Below are 19,358 nucleotides of genomic sequence, written 5' to 3'. Positions count from 1 at the left end.
GTACTCGGGGGATTACTGGAAAGGGCGGGGGGCGGGGAGGCTGCGAAGAAGACCGAACTGGGAAAAGTGGGTGAAGGAGACCGGACTGGGAAGGAAAGCGCTAGAGGCACTCACGACGTGCCTGCGCCAGGAGGGTCGCGGGGAGATCGCTGGCCTGGCTTATCAAGCTTCCCCACCTGGGATGGGGGGGCGGGGACCAAGAACCCCAGCTCTGCTCGCAGACCTAGGAAAAGGCAGAAGGAGGCGAGGCGAGGTCTGAGTTTTGCAGACGCTCTTGAGAACTTCGCCGCGTCAGAGAAACTGAAAGACCAAACAAAACCCCTAAAAATCCAAGCCCGATTATTTCATCCACGTGGCACATGAACAAGCCAAAAAACGGAAAGAAAAGTGGGGGTGGGGGTGGGGGAAGGCAGAGTCACCCGTCCCGCCCCTGCGGAGGGGGACAGAGAGGGAGGGAGGCAGGGATTTGGCCGCAGCGCAGACGCGGGACGGCTCGGCGCGGACGGGCGCGGCGGGAGGGCGGCGGGAGGGCGGGACCGGGAGCCGGCCCTTTCCCACAAAGCCGCTGAGCAGCGGTCCCCGCTCCCCGCCCCGCCCCCGCCCGGGCCGCCGCGGGCCCTTTAAGGGCCGAGAGGTGCGCGGTCTCTTTAAGGCAGGTCCCGGAGGAAGTGACGGGGGGGTGGGATTGAATGAAAAGTGCCGCGCGGAGTCCCGAGCGCCGGAGTCGCGGCCGCCGGGTCCGCGGCGGGGCTGGCAGGGGGGACGGGCCCCGGGAGCGCCGTCTGCGACCCGCGAGCGTCGGCGACTGAGCCCGCCGCGTGCCCCCCTCCCCCGCCCCCGGGAGCCGCTGCCCCGCGCCCCGGACCCGCCCCCAACCTCGGGCCAACTTGGCCGGCGCCCCTCCCCCACGCGGCGCGGCGTGGCGTGTTCCCGGGGATGCGGCCCCCGGGGATGCGCCGCGACGTCCCCACGGCGCGCCCCGCGCTGCTGCTGCTGCTGCTGCTGCCGCTGCTGGGGGCGCCGCTCGGCTCGGGCACCGGCACCGGCACGCCCGCGGAGCTGCGGGTCCGCGTTCGGCTGCCCGACGGCCAGGTGACCGAGGAGAGCCTGCAGGCGGACAGCGACGCCGACAGCATCAGCCTCGAGCTGCGCAAGCCCGACGGGACCCTGGTCTCCTTTACAGCCGACTTCAAGAAGGTGAGGGACCCTCGCTCGCGGGGTCACCCCGCACCATCAAGCTCATGGACCAGCGCCCGGAAGGGGGGATGCGACTAGGCAGGCTCCTCACTACACCTCGCTGCCCCGGTGCCCTGACCTCGGTCCTCCGCCCTCGGGGGAACTGTCCCTTCCAGCCTTCCGCCCGCTTGCCTCTGGGTTCTCAAGGCCTCTTCTCGCATCCTCGCTAGCTCATGTCCTGTCTGCTGACTCAACCTTCCAAAAAGTTGGTGTTAATACCGGCCTCCCTTCTTGCAGTAGTAATTTGCCAGTGAGTAGAAGGGGAAATCCACAGGTGGTAACAGAGACAGGCTAAGGGTGTGGATCAAGTTCCCTTCCTTTTCTAATCAGGGCACCGGAGAGGGAGGTGGCTTCAAAGGTCTCCTACTCTGAAGCATCATTTCCCCATCACTTTCCCTAGTGGAAAACCGTGCCCCCTGTTACCCCCCAAGCCAAGGAGCAGGTCTGGTGTGTGGCCTGGAGGGCCAGGAAAGCTTGCGGCAGGGGGACCTGGAAGAGGCCCCAGATGTACCCCCTCTCCCCCGGAAAAGGTGCTGGTGTTTATTCTGCCTCACAGGGGGTTGACCAACTCCACGTGTTGGTCCAGATGGGAGGTGGGCCTCAGAGGAGTCTTTATGTGTGTATGTGGGGAGTGGGGAGGAGAGATCCGGCCTTGTGTGTGTCAGAGTGAGCCTGCACTACTCATTTAACCCAGGCCCACAACGTGTCACTGACACAGAACTAAGTTGGAGGGAGCAGTCCCTTCTCAACCCTGTAGGCCCAAGCTAGGTTCTCACATAATGGTAAGGGGAATGAGCCTGTGTGAAGAAAGGGAAGCTAGGCGCCCAGAACACCCCTGGCTGCCCATCTGAACTTGAGGCATTTTATCAACGGTGTTCTGGGCTTGGAAAAGCTACTTTAGTAACTGCATCCATCCAGAGTCAGGGATCTAATCTCTCCTCTAAGCCCTTTGACCTTAAAATGCAGCCATAGACAAGACTGTGAGTGTGGCACCCTCCTGCCCACTGGCCCTGTGCCATGGCTGCCCTGGAGCCCTAGAGGGAGACTTTGCTCATTCCTGGGCCAAACTGTCCTGACCAAAAAGCCCGGGTTAGACAGGGCGAGGTATGAAAGGCAGTGGACAAGGCTGAGCTCTTCTAGCCTCTGGGTATAGTGGGAAGGTTTTTATTGCTCTGCCTTGAGAGGAAAAGCCCACCCCACCCCCCCCCCCCACCCAGAAGGCAGCAGACTGGTGGTGGTAGCCGGTCCTGGAGGTGGGAGACTGGGGTTGGGCTGAGCATATGGAGGTGGGGACATCTGTCTGCCCAGTTAGAGGGAAATTTAGACCTGATGGCAGCCGCCTCACTTTAATCCCTATAGGAGCTCAAACCTCGCCTAGGTTTCCAAAGTCTGCTTTTCAGGTTAGCCACTGACCCAGAGCTGGCATTTCACACCCACCCCTGGCATCTCCAATTTCATCGGCAGGGGGTGGGGGAAATTGGGAGTGGAGAGCAGAGAAAGGGAACCAGCTCTCCAAGGTCGCTCTGACTCCCAAGTCTCCCAGTCTGTCAGGAAGGTGGAGCTGGGGTGCAGAGCAGCGGGCTCCTCAGTATAATGCCTCCATAGACCAGAGCAACTCTGAGGCTCCATTTCCAAAAAGTCCCCTGTTGCTCACTTCTCAAGGAGTCCTGCCTTGAAGCCTTTGGCAGATTTCCACCAGAAAGTTCTGCCTAGAAGTAATGATTTTTTTCCTGTAAAAAAAAAAAAAAAAAAAAAAGGCCTGGAAGTTATATGTGTGTTAGGGGAGGGGGAAGCCAGATCCCTCAGCAATGGGATTATATGCCAGATCCATTTAGGGCTGATTTGGGAAAAGTCCTGAATCCACTTGGGAATAGTAGTGTTTGCCATGTGATCACTGTTGGGGAGACAGTCCAGAAGCTGGTTAACCCTCGGCCAACTATTTGATCTTGGGGTCTTCATTTCTGTGAGTCGGGTAATAGTGCCTGTCCTGAGGTCAGGGAGAGAGAAGGACATGGAAGCAAAGCCTGTGTGGAATGTACCATGCCAAGAGCTAGGGAAAGCAATAAAGAAGGTCTTAACTTTAAAGGTCCAGGGCTGGAGAGATAGCTTGGTGGAAGGCATCTGCCTGCAAAACCAAGGGACCCAGATTTGAATCCCCAGGACACACATGAGCCAGCTGCAAAAGGTGGCATGTGTGTCTGGGGTTCATTTGCAGTGGCTGGAGGCCCTGGTGCACCCACTCTTTTTCTATCTGCCTTTTTCTCTCAAATAAATAAATAAAATATTATATATATATATATATATATATATATATATATATATATGTATTAAAGATGATGGTTCACACAGAATCTCAGCCAGCAACCTCCTGGTCATCTTACATTCCAAGAGGTTGAATGGTAGACAGGAAATCACTAAGAAAAGGCAACATTGGACTGGAGAGATGGCTTAGTGGTTAAGGCACTTGCCTGCAAAGCCAAAGGACCCAGATTCAATTCCCCAGGGCCCTCATAAGCTAGATGCACTTGGCACATGCATCTGGAGTTCATTTGCAGTGCTGGATGCCCTGGTATGCCCATTCTCTCTCTTCTTTCTCTCCCTCTCCCCCTCTCTCAAATAAATAATTTTTTTTTTTTTTTAAAAGAAAAGGTAACATCAAGCCTGGAGAAGCCTTGTGTCTGTCACTGTCACTTCTCAACTTCTTTCTTTTCTTTCTTTCTTTCTTTTTTTCTTTGAGACAGGGTCTTGATAGATAGCCTAGGCTAGCCTTGAACTTGAACTCACTATATAGCCCAGTCTAGCCTGGACCTCTTGGTCCTCTTGCCTCAGCCTCCCAAGTGCTGGGATCATAGCCACTCCATTCAGTTGTCACCTCCAGGAAGCTGCCAAATTGACAGCCAGCCAGCCCCCTGGGAGTCCTTGAACTGACCAAACGCAGGACCTCAGTGACTTACCCTGGGCTGGATGTGTCACAGCCCCTTCTCTCCTGCCCTTCCCACCCTCCCAGGTCACATTGAGCACCCACCTATTCTCCAGTCTCCCACTGTGGCCCTTCCCTAAAACCAGCCAGTCAGTCATCAGTGCACCATGGGACACTGAAGCCCAGGCTTGGCTGGCAAGATCCCATGAGCAGTGTGGAATGTCACATGGCTGTCCTTCCTTGCTTGGAGCCCTTGCTCATGCTGACACCCGCCCGGCTGACTGGGCTGTAGCTCTGAAAGAATGCCGGAAGGCCACGGCTCAGCGGCTCTATACAGTTTCCTGGGGAGCTCTACAGGCTCCCCACGCCAGGACTGACCACCATCCACACTGAACCAGGACTTCTGAGCACGGGAGCCACACAGAAGGCTCTTTAGATTGTGCCATGTAAGCAGTTGAGGAGATGGTTCACTGAGTATGAAGACCTGAGTTTGATCCCCACCACCACGTAAAAAGCAAGAGTGGCCACACATGCCTGCAATCCCAGTGCTAAGGGGAAAGAGAGAAGAGCATCACTGGGGCTCCCTCATCAGCCAGTCTGACTGACAAACAAGGAGCTCAGTGTTCTGTGAGCTCAGGAAAATCAGGCAAAAGAGTAATAGAGAAAACACTGATGCCTTCCTGTGCCTCTGCAGTCATGCACACAGGTACATACGTGAATTGCACACTTACACACGCATGTGTACACCATACGCACACGCCGAGCCAGTGTGGCACATGCCTGTAATCCCAGCATTTGAGGGGTGGAGGAGTTCAAATTCATCCTCAGACCGCGTGTGGTGTGCACACCTTTAATCCCGGCACTCAGGAGGCAGACATAGGAGGATCGCTACCCTGAGACTACATAGTGAAATCCAGGTCAGCCTCAAAAAAAACAAACAAAAATCATCCTCAGGATCCCACAGTAAATCCCATAATCCCACTGGCCCCAGGAAAACAGGAACAGGGGAGAGAGAATAAAAGAGTATAATCTGTTAATAAATAAATCATCCTTGATTACACAGTAAGTCTGAGGTCAACCTGGACGACATGAAACCCTACATCAAAGGAAGGAAGGGAGGGAGGGAAGAAGGGAGAAAAAGAGGGAGGGGGGAAAGAAGGAACAGAAATCTGTAATTGGTTTGGGTTTGGAATTGGTGCTGGAGACTGAACCCAGACCCTCATGTGTGCTGCCACTGAGTCACACCCTAGCCTCCCCTTCAGTGTGCTGTAAGAAGTGTTTATACTTTGTACTATGGTAGTATTTACATGTGTCCTCCGCACAAGAACTCTAATTTCTAATACTCACACTGAGCAATATTCCTTATTATCCAGACCTCATAGACGTAATTAGACGTGCACATTCATAACCACTGGGCATGGTAATAACAGACTTGCAGTGCTGCTTCCCCTGGCTGCCTGTCTGACAGCTCTCTTGGCCCCCCTCTTCCATGCTGGTGTCCCTGTTTGGGTTCTTTTCCCCTGTCCCCCCAGTCTGATGTCTAAAAGCTGGAGAAGGGATGAATCATGTTGCAGGCAGCCTGGTTTGGGGCTGGCTGGCTGGCCATGGTAGAGCCAGGAGATATAAAGAAAGTCATGTGTGATACATCAGGGCAGTGGGGACATGGGAGAGGGAGTCCCCCTTTAAAAGTACAGAAGGAAGGGATCATAGAGACCCTGGGGCTAAAACCATAGAGGGAATGACAAGCATCAAGAGCCACATAGGCTGTGGGTCAGCTTAGGATCACTACAAAAGAACAACAGCCCAGGGAAATTGGAAGTTTGTGCCCTGTCCTGGGTACCAACAGGTAAATGGGAAACACAGGAAGGAACTCTCCAGAGTTTCAGAGTCTCTGACCTGGCTCTGGGAATAGAGAGAGTCACAGGGCCCATGAGATGTAGTCAGTGAGGACAGGCAGTGGCAATGGCCACTGTCCCAAGGAATTGTCATATCACATAGATGTGGAACAGGAGATTTTAGGGTCCAGTGCCCCCACCATTTGTTAGGTCCCTCTATGATTTGGCATAGAGGCATGTGATGAGTTAGACGTCTTGGGTAGTAGAAGGCAATAGAAATACTCTCTCTTTTATTTATTTGAGAAAGAGAGATAGAAAGAATGGGCTTTAGCTACCAGAAAGGAACTCCAGATGCATGTGCCACCTTGTGCATCTGTCCACCTGGGAATGGAACCTGGGTCCTTAGGCTTCATAGGCAAGCCCTCTAATCGCTATGCCATCACTCCAGCCCCAGAAATACTTCTATGAAGGGGCTCAGGACATAAGAAGTACCCACTTCAGTTAAGGCAGCTGGACAAGGCCCTCTGTGCCACCTCTCCATTCCCATGCTGCTACGCATGTAATTCCATCTGCTCTGTTCTCTCTGTGGACTGAAACTTCATTAAGAGCCACTGTCCTTTTCAGTCTGCAAATGTTTAAGTGCTGCCATTGGGGATTGGGATAAAGAGCAGGGGACGCGGGAGGCAGCGGGCTGGGGTCTATGTGAGAGAGAAGCATGGAGCCCCATGGCAGGAGCCCTGAGTCAGCGGGACAGTGGGGTGCAGCTGATCCACATAAAGCCTCACATTGTTCCCTAGGGCAGTCGGGACAGTGGTGACCTTTGGGATTTGGCTGACAGGGCACAAGGAGATCTAGAGAGGGCTGGGGGCTGGCTATTAAGAGGGGACACCAGTCTTGGCTAGTGATTGCACTAACCCTGTAACAAGAAGCCTCTGTCCAAGCCTAGCCCCGAGGGTATATATCTTCTCAGGGTAGGGACCGTCTAAGTCTCTGGGCACTGGACTGCTCCTGGGTTGAGCCCATCCACCCTAATTTCTGCACCACAAGAGTTTGAGCCAGGTTGCTGGGGGGGGGGGGCTCCTGTGTCTGCCAGGGTCTGGGAAGGCAATGGCTCTCCAGTCCCCCTCCCTAGCACTGGAAAGCTTCCCCCCTCTCCAGGCATGAAGCAGTCCCCGCCAGGAACAGAGGAATAAATATTTAGATTGGCTCAGCCTGGGCCCCAGAGTCACGCGCTCTGGTGATGGAAAGGAGCCGGGGATGGCAGAGGACATTCAGAGACAGTGAGCCCTAGTGGGGCAGGGGTGCTGTTCCGGGTAGGCTCTGGAGCCCTAGGTAACGACCTGTGGCCTGGGCTGTGACCCACTGTGCAGTGGTGGACTGGAAGCAAAGCTCTGCCAGTGCCTTTAGGTTTTGGCTGCCCTGGGGTGGAAGGTGGAGTGGCAGCCCTGTCCCGAGAGGTTTTCTCGGGAAGGCACGGACAGACAGCCCCGTGACAGCATCAGGAAGCTGGGAGACGAGAACTAGAAGGGCTAGATGTGAGCCAGGGAGGGGCTGGAGCTGGAGAGAGGGGGGTTGAGAGAGCGTGTAAGACAGTTTGGGGGCTGTGAGTGAGCCAGGCCACGTGTGAGCCCAAGCCAGAGACACGGCATGAAACTTGAGGGCATTTGGAGAGGAAGGAGGGCACAGAAAACCGAGGAAAGTTGCATGAAGTGAGGCACAGGGTGTGGGGGAGAGAATGAGAGAAAGGCTAAGATGTCAGCTTCGTACTGCTGCAGACTGAGGAGGGTGGGAGAGAGCACAAGTGAGCGTGTGTGTGTGTGTGTGTGTGTGTGTGTGTGTGTGTGTGTGACGAGCGCCACAGAGTAGGGCACTGGGAGCCACTGTGTGAGAAAGGGAGATGGAGGAAACAGGTCTGTTTGAACAGTGATGGGCCTGTGGCTTGAGGGTGTGTATCAGCTAGGATTATACTTGGCTGTAACATAAAACCCCAAGTAACAGTGACCTGAGCAAAGCAATGTGTTACCCTCTTCTCCCATTAAGTCTGAGAGGCGGACACGGAGGGACATGCAGGTCCTGTCACGTCCTGTCATGGTTAAGGACGCCTTCTGCAGTGTTGCTTCCGCCCCAGCAGAAAGTTCTCCTGGAAGGCAACCTTGAGGGCCTGCACATGTGTCTGCTGTCATGGGTACTTTCCCAGGTCTACCATCTCCTCCGTACTCCTGTGGAGCTCCAGCATAGCTCAACCAAAGCACCCTTCTCTCCAGGAGCCACGGTGGGGCTCAGAAGGATGGAGCAGCAGGGGGAGAGTGTAGAGAGAAACCGAGTATCTGGATGGGATGGAGAGCTTGAAGAGGAAGCAGGCCTGGGGACTGAGAGCTGGCGGTCTGTGCCCGCTCTTGGCACTGGCCCTGCTGACATAGGACCCACGAGGGCCCTTCTCCCTCTGAACATACTGGCTGTGGACCTCACGATCTCCTAAGCCTTTCCCTATTTTCTATCTAGTTATTTTGTTTTTAAATCAGGGTCTCACTCTAGCCCAGGTTATCCTAGAACTCAATATGTAGCCTAGGTTGGCCTTGAACTCATGGTGATCCTCTAGTACAGCCTCCCAAGTGCTGGGATTAAAGATGTGTGCCACCCCTCCTGGCTTCTGTAAACCTTGTAGAAGGCAAAATTGCCACTGAGGCCAGCAGCCTGCAGGAGCACAGCTATAGATCAGGAAAGAAGGCCTGGGGATTGAGAAGACCCTGGAGCATCCATCTGCCCAACTAGTGAGTGTCAAGCTCTCGCTGGCCAGGGCATAAATAGGCTGGGCCTACAGCCAGGGCCAGATCTCACAGGGCCTAGGTGACTCGTTGCTCAGGCAGTAGATGTGGCATTGAGTTCAGAGACCTTTAAATCCGATGCACATTCGCTTGGACACAGCCTCAGGTTGAGTCAGAGTCAGCCCTTGACCACGAGTTCCTTTATGCCAGTCCCAGTCCCCAAAGCCACCAATGACTTCCAGAGACCTGAAAGTTTAGGCTCAAGGTTAGCTAGGCCTGAGACCCTGGGTCCTGCCCTTCTTTCTAGCATCCTCTTCAGCCCTGGTACATTACCTGTGAGGTTCTAGGGGGCGAGGATACAATGCAAAGAAGATGTGCTCCCAGCCCGGAGGAGGGAGTCTGGAAGGGAGGGATGCAGACAGTCCTCCTGTAGAGCTGGTCATGAGTGTGGCACCCAAGCATGTGGTGCCTGGGAGCTGAGGCCTTAGGAGGGTGAACACAGGGCCCAGGGATCCTTGAAGAGGGTGGGCTCACAGGAAGACCCAAGGGGCCACAGGACACTGATCAGTCTGAGAACTGCAAGCTCTTGGTCCAGTGTACAGGAAACATAGGAGTTACTATGGGAAGGAACCCGGGAGGCTGGCCTCTGGGAACACGTTTTGTAGCAAGGACAGTGGGAACCCTTGAAGGGGACTAGGTAGCATGAGTGACAGTAGCCTGGCAGGATGGGTGGGTGAGGGTGTCCCCTTCTCCAGTAAACACTTTCTCCTCTTTGCTGGAAACTCCTCTCTCTCTCACCAGTCCGGGACCAGTGTACAGCCACCCTCACTTTGGGTGCTCTGCCCACCCTTCTTCCACCCCGGACTCATCCTCACAAAAGGACAAGTGCTCCCTCGTCTATCCTTTGCCTTGGTGGCACTCAGCATAAACTTTGACACTAGGTCAAAGTCAACCTGTCCCATAATCCTCTAGAGATGGGCTTTGGTCTTGGCATTAGCTCTTTCTCTGTCTAGCCTGGTACTTGTCCAAGTTCCACCCCGGGCAATGCCAGACAATGCTGATCAGTCCTCTCTGCATCATTGCTGTCAGCAGTGAAGCAGTGTAGGGAAGGAAGGAGTTGATTCTGGTTTACCGATTTATTTTAATTTAATTTATTTGAGAGAGAGAGAGGCAGAGAGAGAGAGGCAGAGCGAGAGAGAGAGAGAGAGAGAGAGAGAGAGAGAGAGAGAATGGGCGCACCAGGGACTCCACCCACTGCAAATGAACTCCAGACGCCAGACGCAAGCACCACCTTGTGCGTCTGGCTTACATGGGTCCTGAGTAACCTCCAAGCCATCTCTCCAGCCCTGGCTTAGAGTTTCAAGGGGAAGGTCCATCAAGATGGGGAAGGCAAGGCAGGAGCTGGAAGCAGGAGTCACATTATTAGGCAAGAAGCAGAGAACAGGAAATGGAGCCAGACTGCAAACCCTCATGTCCCACCCACCAGCAACCCATTTTCTTCAGCAAGGCTCCACCTCCTAAAGGTTTCATAACCTTCCCAAACCACACGACCAGCACACATGAGCCTTTGCATTTTACATTCAAACCACTACATGGCAGCCCCTTGAAACAGCAGCCTTGGCTATTCCTCTGTCCAGCCTAGTTTCCGTGAAAGCTCCGCCCCTGGTAATGCTAATCAGTGCTCTCCCACTGATTTGCTGATTGCAAGCCACACAGGAGTCATCTGACCTGCGTGGGCCTCAAGTGCATCTGAAGAACAGTCTTGACTATTTTTCAGGCCTGACATGTCATCAAGACCAGTGCAGGGTGAGGGGTTGCAGCCACAGGAGAGAAATGTGTTCTGAGACCTTTTGCTCATTTATTCTGTCCAGCAGTCTCTGGAGGCAGGGATTCTGCTGTCGCTTTACTTACTTTGTGAGCAGAAACAAAGGGACAGAGAACTTATGGGGACACCGCCCCCCTCCCCCAAGGACATTGGCTAGCAGCAATGAGGCCAGGGTCCCAACAGAGTCCTGGCCTCAGAGCCGTGGTTCTTTACTGCGCAGTGTTCAAGGCCATCTCGTCCTCCCAGCTACCGGCAGGGCTTTGGCAGAACTCATCATCACGGCGGCGCACCCTTTGCTTAGTCTGGGTTCTGGCTGGCTGACTGTACACTCCGATTCTGCCTAGTGGGCTGGTGGTTACTCAGAGAGGGGCCTTATAGAGTCCCCCAGCCCCTGCCATGGGCTTTTGCCCAGTTTACCATTTGCCAGGCTTTTGGCCACATCTGAGTGAATCACCTCCGGGCCTCCGGGCAAGGAGAAAGTTGGGAGGCAGGACATAGCATCTATCCAGGCGTCTGTGAGGAGGCCTGCTACCCTTCCACCTGTTCTAGAGCAGAGGGGCCCAGGAGCTTTGCTGGTGGGCCGGGTGGAAGGGAAAGAGGTCTAGATAATGGAGCCTTGTCACCACAGAGTGAGGTCCCGAGGCCAGTCTGCTCCCTCCCTCCCTGGAGCCAGCAAGGGACATTCACCTTCAGGGGGAAAGTGGACCAAGAATATAGAAAATTTGAAGCACATAAAGGAGTTCACGGTGCTGTCAGGTGCATAGAAGGTACTCCTGCCCAGCTCGCACTGTTTGCTAGGCACACGCAGGGTGAGCAGGAGCTGCTGCGTTCCCATGCACATGAACGGGGAGTTAGGGTTATAGCCAGAGGAGCATGATGGGAAGAGAAAGCCCAGTTCCAATTCTGCATATGCCTCTCACTGGCTCCAAGGTCAGTGGAAGAGCATACTACTTCTGCGGGCCCTCACCGCAGTTTCTTTCTTTTTTCCTTTTGAGGCAAGGTCTTGCTCTGTGGCCCCAGGCTGGCCTCAGACTCGCACTTCTCCTGCCTCTGCCTTCTGAGTGTTGATGTGTTTGCCCAGCCTCAGTGTTCTTAATTGCCTATCAAAGAAATTAGACTAGTTGACTTTGGAGGCAACTGAGCATTCTAGTTAAGAGAGCTCAACTCTGGGATCAGCCTACATTTCCCCTTAGCCCATGACCTTGAGCATGTTACCCAATCCGAACTCAGTCATAATCAGAATTCTGCCTTCTGTTGTTACAAAGTCTTTAAATAGAGTGATGCGTCTTGTCTGACCCATAGCAATCGTTTCTCCTTCCCAGTTATAAACTCCAGCACATCTTTGTCCTACACAAACACACAGAGCACATCCTCCGTCTAATGAAAGTGCTTTCCTTTGCATCCAAGCTCATCCTGCTAACATTCGGTACTTGCCTTTACCATTACTTAATACAGAAACAAGGAAGCTCAGACAGGTGTCTTCCAGCCTCTGAGCTAGTCTAAAAGTTCAAATTCCAGGCTGGGAAGATAGCTCAGTCAGCAAAGTACTTGTCTCACATGCATGAGAACCCAAGTTCAATGCCCAGTTCCCACATAAAACAGGCATGGTGGCACACACCTGTCATCCCTGAACCCCAGAGACAGAGACAGGAGGATCCCTGGGGCTGCTGAACAACCAGTCTAGCCTACTAAGTGAGCTCCGGGCCAATGAGAGACTCATCTCAACAGAGTTGGATGATGTTCCTGAGGGACAGCACCCACGGTTGTCCTCTGGCCTCCACATGCACTCACCTGCACGTGTACCCCCATACACATGCACGTGCACACACATGCATTTAAAAAAGAAAACAATTTAAAAGTTCAGGTCCCTTCTGCTGCTAGTCATGGGCAGGTGATGTCACCTAACAATAGGACCCTCAATAGGACTATAGGATATACCACACACAAACCATGCAGAAGACAAGAATAGAGTATTCCAAAAAGGGTCAAAGTTGAGGATACCAGTGAGGTGGACTTTGGTTCCTGCCTGAGGATCCTTCCAGGCATGTCCACCTCGCTCAGGTTCCCAGAGAGGAAGTCTGGTATCCGGTCTCCCCTGGCAGCCACTAGCCTCCAGTGGCCCCTCAGCCAACCTGAATGGAAGATCAGATGTCCCATGCTGGCAGGACAAGGAGATGCCAGCCCAGTGACCCAAGAAGAGACTTCCTGTCAAGAGGAAGTGGGAGTTAAACAGAACTCTGACTCACTTTCCTCCCAAGTCTCTAGGAGTCTCATGAAACCTTTCTCACCAGCTGGGCTCCGGTTTCCCTTTCCTGGAAAACGACCCTCCACATTGCCACACCCAATTGTTGAAGAAGTCACAGTAAAGGAAGCAAGAGAGACTCTATAGTTACAAAATTGCTGGGCTGGAGAGATCGCTTCATGGTTAAGGCACTTGCCTATGAAGCCTTTGCACCCAGATTCAATTCCCCAGGTCCCACGTAAGCCAGATGCACAAGGTGGTGCATGCAGCTGGAGTTCATTTGCAGCAGCTGGAGGCCCTGGCATGCCTCTCTTTCTCCCCCCGCCCCACCTCTGTCTTTTGCATAAAGAAAAAAGGTCAGTATGCTGGGCTTGCCAAAAAAAAAAAAAAAAAAAAAAATTGGAAAACAAAAGATTGCAAAAACCCAGAGGGACTTAGGAGATGCCAGCTAGATCACCTGTGATATTTGCTGTACAAATGTGACATTATCGCTACAGTGATGCCAGTGACCATGGCACGGTGCTGAGCACCCCTCCCTTCAGATTACATGCATAGTCCACTGTCACAGTGAAGCTGGCAAACTTGGGAAAAGCCTAGCGCACAAGGACAGTACATACAGCTTTGGAGTGAAACCATGGGTGATTCCCACCTGTATGCAGAATCCTAGGAGCTGGGGAATACTTGGACCCTCTACAGTGTACAGTAAGCACTCAGTGCAAGAGACTCTGGATGGAACATCCCAAGGTACAAGCCCTGAGCTACAGATAGCCCTCCAGGACTACACAGCCTGTGTGTTGGGGCAGAGCCACAGGCATGGGAGCCAAAGGGCTTCCCAGCTAGAGTCATTTAGGCCAGGGCGCCTCCATGGCAGGAGGACTCTTCACAGATGCTGACTTTTCCCAGGGAACAGTTAACAGAGGCAAAAATGGATGAGAATGAGGGCAGGGGGGCGGAGCAGAGGCTGGGAAAGATGGCCCAAGCTACTCTGGGACTCTTCACCCTCCTCCTGCTCCAGCCTCCCTCATGCATGAAGTGAGTCAGGAGCAGGAAGGGGCTCTTGATGTGCTGGTCATGCCATGACTACCCCACCGAGGAAAGAGGAAGGGGAAAAGTGAGGCAGACACCACAGCCTTACAGTAATTAGAGACACCAGGGGCACTTTGAGGCATCTCTCCAAACCTAAGTAAGAATATCAGAGAAAGCTTTCAAATGCATGTGCTTGTGAAAAGTACACGCGGATCCCCATGGTGCCCTGGTCTCAGGCCCCCCACCTTTATGATCAGGGTGATGGGGCAGGGGCCCTCTGTTCCTAGGGGAGCAGCAACAAGATTCTGCCAGTCTTCAGGTGAAGTTCTGTATGTTCAGATGACCCTTTTTTTTTTTTTTTTTTTTTTTTTTGCAAACCTCTGCAGAAGGGCCTGGGGAAATGGCTCAGCAGTTAAAAACACTTGCTTGCAAAGTCTGCTGGCCCAGGTTCAGTTCCCCAGCCACCCCTGTAAAACCAGATGCAAAGAAATGGTTTGTGTTCATCTGCCCCAGCAAGAAACCCTGTGTGCACACACGTTTAGATAAAATGATAATGCAAAGAAAACCTCCACAGTGGTTCATTTTGTCAGTGTTCTGCGAAGCTGTGGAACATCCGGGGTGTGATCTTGGAAGACAGGGGCATAAATGGAAAAGACAAGCGGTTCCAGGACAGGGCAGGGAGCTTCTCCAGGCCTGCCCCAGGGCCCGCCCCGCAGCTGGTCTCCATCCTGCTGCCTTCTCCCTCAGGACGTGAAGATCTTCCGAGCCCTGATCCTGGGGGAGCTGGAGAAGGGCCAGAGCCAGTTCCAAGCCCTCTGCTTTGTCACCCAGCTGCACCACAATGAGATCATCCCCAGTGAGGCCATGGCCAAGCTCCGGCAGGTAGGTGAAGCCAGCCTCCAGCCTCCCACCCAGCACCTCCTCATGCTCCCCAACATTCCAGTCACCCCAGATTCTGCCACAGGCCAAACTGACCCCAGACTCACAGATCATACTGAACCCCAGCTCCCAGACGAACCCAGACCCTGCCCTTTTGTGATGGAGATTAGTGGCGTGGGCTCTGAAGTCTAATCAGACATACCTCTTCTTCCATCCCACATTAATGGTGACGTTGGGCAAATAGCGCCTGAGTCCTACTGAGAAAGTGGCATATAAGAGGAAGCACAGCAAGGAAGGTGTCTGGTGCTGAGTGCAGCGTTTCCAGCCCTTCAACCTGCTCACCTGCTCTGGCCCCTCCCTAGAGCCCCAGCCTCGCACATCTCAGCTCCCTGCCCTGGAGTGTCCTCCCTCGCCATCCCTCCCGTTTGCTGGCCCTTTCCAGAAAGACTCAGTCCACTGGATGTGGAAAGTCCTTGACTTCTGGGTTCATAGCCCCTCGTCTGCACATCTCTTCCTCCTAGCTACACCTGAGCCGGCCATCGGGCCCTAGAGAGGTCCTGAGGACAGTCCACTCGGGGTGGAAGATGGCACATAGGCTATCAGTTTTTTGGGGGATGGGGTTAGATGCCTCTTGATTGCCCTTGCTGGGGTTCAGGGGAGGATGGCATGGGCACTGTGAGGCCTGGTAGGAGTGTCTCCTGCCTCACACATGCAGAAAAATCCCCGCGCAGTACGGCAGGCGGAAGAAGTACGGGGCCTGGAGCAGCTGCACATGGACATGACTGTGAACTTCAGCCAGGGGGCCCTGCTGAGCCCCCATCTCCACAACGTGTGTGCTGAGGCTGCTGATGCCATCTATGCCCGCCAAGAGGATGTCCGGGTCTGGCTGGACAGAGGTTAGTTGTGTTCTGGGTGCTGTCTGCCACAGGGAGGAGGAAGAGGGAGGAGACACACAGAGGTAGGAGAGGGAAGAGGCATCATGGCTGCGTGGCACTCCCATGTGCCACTCAGGACTCATTCACTGAGCTGCTGCAGGGATGGGCCACACAAGCTGGGCAGTGGGGACACCCTGGTTGCTGAGGTGGGGCCAGGGCATAGATTTATGAAGCATTGGTTATAAAAGAGTTCATTAATAAGTGATTGGCATTTGGGAGAGGCAAGACCCAAGCCAGGCTATGATATGTTTGTTAGAAAGGCTTCCTAGAGGAGGTAATACCTGGGTAGCGAGGATGAGAGAAACCACCAAGATCACAAGTGGGATACAGTGGGCTGGAGAGAAGGCTTAGTGGTTAAGGTGCTTGCTTGTGAAGCCTAAAGACCTAGATTCAACTCCCCAGAACCCGGGTAAGCCAAATGCACATAGTGGCATATGCATTTGGAGTTCATTTGCAGTGGCTAGAAGCCCTAGTGTGCCCATTCTCCCCCTGCTCTCTCCTCCCCCCTCCTTCTCTCATATAAATAAGTGGAATATAGCCTACCAGGCCCTCTGTAGGAAGACCCCCTGCTCATAGGGAGGACACGGATGTTCCTGCAGTCCTGAGAGGGGACACGAGCGCCCTTTTCCCACCCACTTCTGCTGCCACCTCTCAGAACTTAGCCTCTCACCTTCGCTGGTCCCATCTCCCCCAGAATACTCAGGACCTCCTCCCAGCTCTGCAGGCCCCGTATGACTGGGCTGACTCCTTCCCTACTTCCTTTTCTAGGACTAACGTCAGGTCCTCTGTGTAGAAAGGACAGGGAGGTACCACTCCAGCTGTAACCCCCTGGGCCTTCCACCCAGCCAGCCAAGCAGACATGCCAGCCCCTCCTTGGGTGGGGCTGGACTTAGTGCCTTTGCTGGGAACACACCTGCTCCTGCTGGGCCGTACCTCACACCAGCCTGACAGCAGCACCCCGCCCCCTAGAAACTGTGCCTTCTCAGGAACATCTGGCAGAGCCCCAGCCGGGACCCTGACACTTCCCTCAGCACCCCTTACATGGACACTTTGCTGTGTTTGTCCCCTCTGTGGACATTTGTGCTGCCCTTTCTGTGCCCCAGCCCACTCAAATGCCACCTCCTTTAAAAAGCCTTCCTGGGGCTGGAGAGATGGCTCAGCGGTTAAGGCGTTTGCCTGCAAAGGCAAAGGACCTCCATCGATTCCCCAGGACCCATGTAAGGCAGATTCACGAGGGGGTGCACACATCTAGAGTTCGTTTGCAGCGGCTGGAGGCCCCGACACGCCCGCTCTCTCTCTCACTCTGCCTCTTTCCCTCTCTTAAATAAGTAAAAATAAAATATTTTAGAAGAAGAACAGCCTTCCTGACTCCTGCTCAGTCCCTCCTGCTGCTGAGGACAGTGGTGGCACAGTTTTGAGTGGCAGCATGGCCCCGTGCAGGGCACGGGTCAGACAGCTGGTTTCAGTCCTGGCTCTCTCCTACTTCATGGCCCAGCCAATCATTCACTTCTGGGCTGTATTCTCCAGAGATGGCACGACTTAGCTCATGGGATGGTGAAAGGAGTTACTGCACGCAGAACCCCTGGCATACGGTCGGTACTCAGTAGTTGAGCATGGTGTGCTTTAACGTGGCTCATGAACCTCGCCTCACGTCCAGGCCTCACCTCTGCATCCCCAAGGCAGCCTTAGGAGGGGGTGACAGAAAAGATTACTGGGCTATGGATGCCCCTACCCGTCTTCATTCGTGCCTTTCTTCCCCAGGTGTGGACAGTTCTGTGTTCGAGGCTCTACCCAAGACCTCGGAGCAGGCAGAGCTGCCTCGCTGCAGTCAGGTGGGGGATCCGGGGAAGCCCTGTGCCTGCCGCTACGGCCTCAGCCTAGCCTGGTACCCCTGCATGCTCAAGTACTGCCACAGCCGGGACCGGCCAGCGCCCTACAAGTGTGGCATCCGCAGCTGCCGGAAGACCTACAGCTTCGACTTCTATGTGCCCCTGAAACAGCTGTGCCTGTGGGATGAGGACCCCTAGCAGCTGGGAGAGGGCCGGGGACGGCTGCTCTTGGCCCCACAGGTCCTCCACTGCCACCAGAGGCCGTGGAAACCCCACCTGAGGCCTTAATTCTCTTCCCGCGCCCTGGGGCCCAGAAGCCATGAAGTCCACAGGACGGCCATCCAGCCTGTGACTATGTGGGGGTGCACAGGACCAGTCTTCAGACTTGCACCTCCACCCTCGCAGGTTCCCTGGAATGGTCACAAACAACTGAAATGTGACAGCCCAGCATCTTCTGTGGGCATGTTAAAGAGTAACTCAAAGGTATCAGAGCCGCCGTGCTTCTCACTCAGACATCCGCAAGGCGCTCATTCTGCCCTAACCTGCTCCCGGCCAATGAGGGGGCCATCAGAGTTGGTCTGCTGGGGACCCCAGCTCGAGCCCCTGTACCAGAGTTAAGCACACTTCTTCTGCCCACCCCCAAGCCCCCGCCAAGTTGGTAGGGGTCAAGGGAAACTGACTGCCACCCCCCCAAGACCATGTGTGCCTTTCCCCAGACCTGGACTTCGCTGCTAAAGCCGGCACCAGTTCTTCCTCCCTCTAAACGGAAATCGTCTTGCAAGGTTCTGGGGCAGGGAGGGAGCATGAAGTATAAGGAAAACTTGAATTCCAGATTTTTAATACAAAATATTTATCATTTGTACCAGGAATAAAGGTTTTAAGTTTTTACTTGCCTGACAGCGCTTGACTGGGAGTCCTGAGATAACTTTTGTCCAATACTGCCACCTGGTGTCAGATATGCCAGAACCCGATCTGTTGCTGTCTGGGGATGCCAACTGCTAAAGCTCCTGGGTGTGTTCAGGTTGGCGGTGGAGCTGTTACTCCTCTGCCCTGGAGATGATGAGGCAGAGACTGGGGGAGTAGCCCGGTGACAGAGCATTTGCTCTCACAGTGCAGTATCCCACCTGGCTGGAAGAAAGAAAGAGAGAGAGAGAGAGAGAGAAACTGCACTAAGTCAATCAATAATGACCAAAGAAAAGGCAAGACGCAGAAGTTAGTCTTTGTTGTTGCTTTCAATATTTTTAAATTAATTCTTTTTTTATCTAAAAGAGAGAAAGAAAAAGTCAGATAGAGATAATGGGTGTACCAGGTGCTCCAGACACCACAAACAAACTCCAAACACGTGTGCCACCTTGTGCATCTGGCCTAAATCGGTCCTGGGGAATTGAACCTGGATCCTTTGGCTTTGCAGGCAAGTTACTTAACCACTAACCCATCTCTCCAGCCTGTTTTAAAATATTTGCTTATTTGTGAAAGAGAGAGAGAAAGACAATGAGGGGCACAGATGGACTCCAGATGCATGCGTCACTTTGTGCATCTGGTTTTACATGGGTACTGAGGAATCGAACTTGGGTCTTTTGGCTTTGTTGGCAAGCTCCTTAACCACTGGGCAATACCTTCTTTGTTTGTTTGTTCTTGTTTTTGTTGTTATTGTTCGAGATAGGCTCTCACTCTAGCCCAGGCTGACCTGGAACTCAGTCTATAGTCCCAGGTTGGCCTTCAACTCACAGCAGTCCTCCTACCTCTGCCTCCCAAGTTCTGGGATTAAAGTCATGTGCCACCATGCCCGGCAGGAGTTAGTCTTTGGAACCAGACATCCAACGTTCAAATCTAGACCCTCACCAGGATTGGTGGCTCACACTTGTA

General features: G+C 53.8%; 1 protein-coding gene across 1 annotated transcript; it reads left to right on the top strand.

The window, feature by feature from the left end:
- The first annotated feature begins 923 nt into the window (after window positions 1–923).
- Oaf (out at first homolog) lies at window positions 924–18,378 on the top strand. Its single transcript, XM_004667319.2, has 4 exons — window positions 924–1,197; window positions 14,597–14,731; window positions 15,444–15,624; window positions 17,425–18,378. The coding sequence occupies exons 1-4, from the start codon at window positions 937–939 to the stop codon at window positions 17,688–17,690; spliced, it is 843 nt and encodes a 280-aa protein (XP_004667376.2). The 5' UTR covers window positions 924–936; the 3' UTR covers window positions 17,691–18,378.
- The last annotated feature ends 980 nt before the right edge of the window (window positions 18,379–19,358 follow it).

This window comes from Jaculus jaculus, chromosome 3 (genome assembly GCF_020740685.1).
Source record: "Jaculus jaculus isolate mJacJac1 chromosome 3, mJacJac1.mat.Y.cur, whole genome shotgun sequence".
NCBI lineage: Eukaryota > Metazoa > Chordata > Mammalia > Rodentia > Dipodidae > Jaculus > Jaculus jaculus.
This window is presented reverse-complemented; position numbering and strand designations above follow the sequence as displayed.

What these genes read in the sequence shown, in the direction of transcription:
- Oaf (XM_004667319.2), top strand. Translation starts at nt 937, where the DNA reads ATGCGGCCCCCGGGGATGCGCCGCGACGTCCCCACGGCGCGCCCCGCG. An exon ending in TTACAGCCGACTTCAAGAAG is followed by an intron (nt 1,198 to 14,596) that starts GTGAGGGACCCT and finishes CTTCTCCCTCAG; the next exon opens with GACGTGAAGATCTTCCGAGC. An exon ending in CCGGGTCTGGCTGGACAGAG is followed by an intron (nt 15,625 to 17,424) that starts GTTAGTTGTGTT and finishes TTTCTTCCCCAG; the next exon opens with GTGTGGACAGTTCTGTGTTC.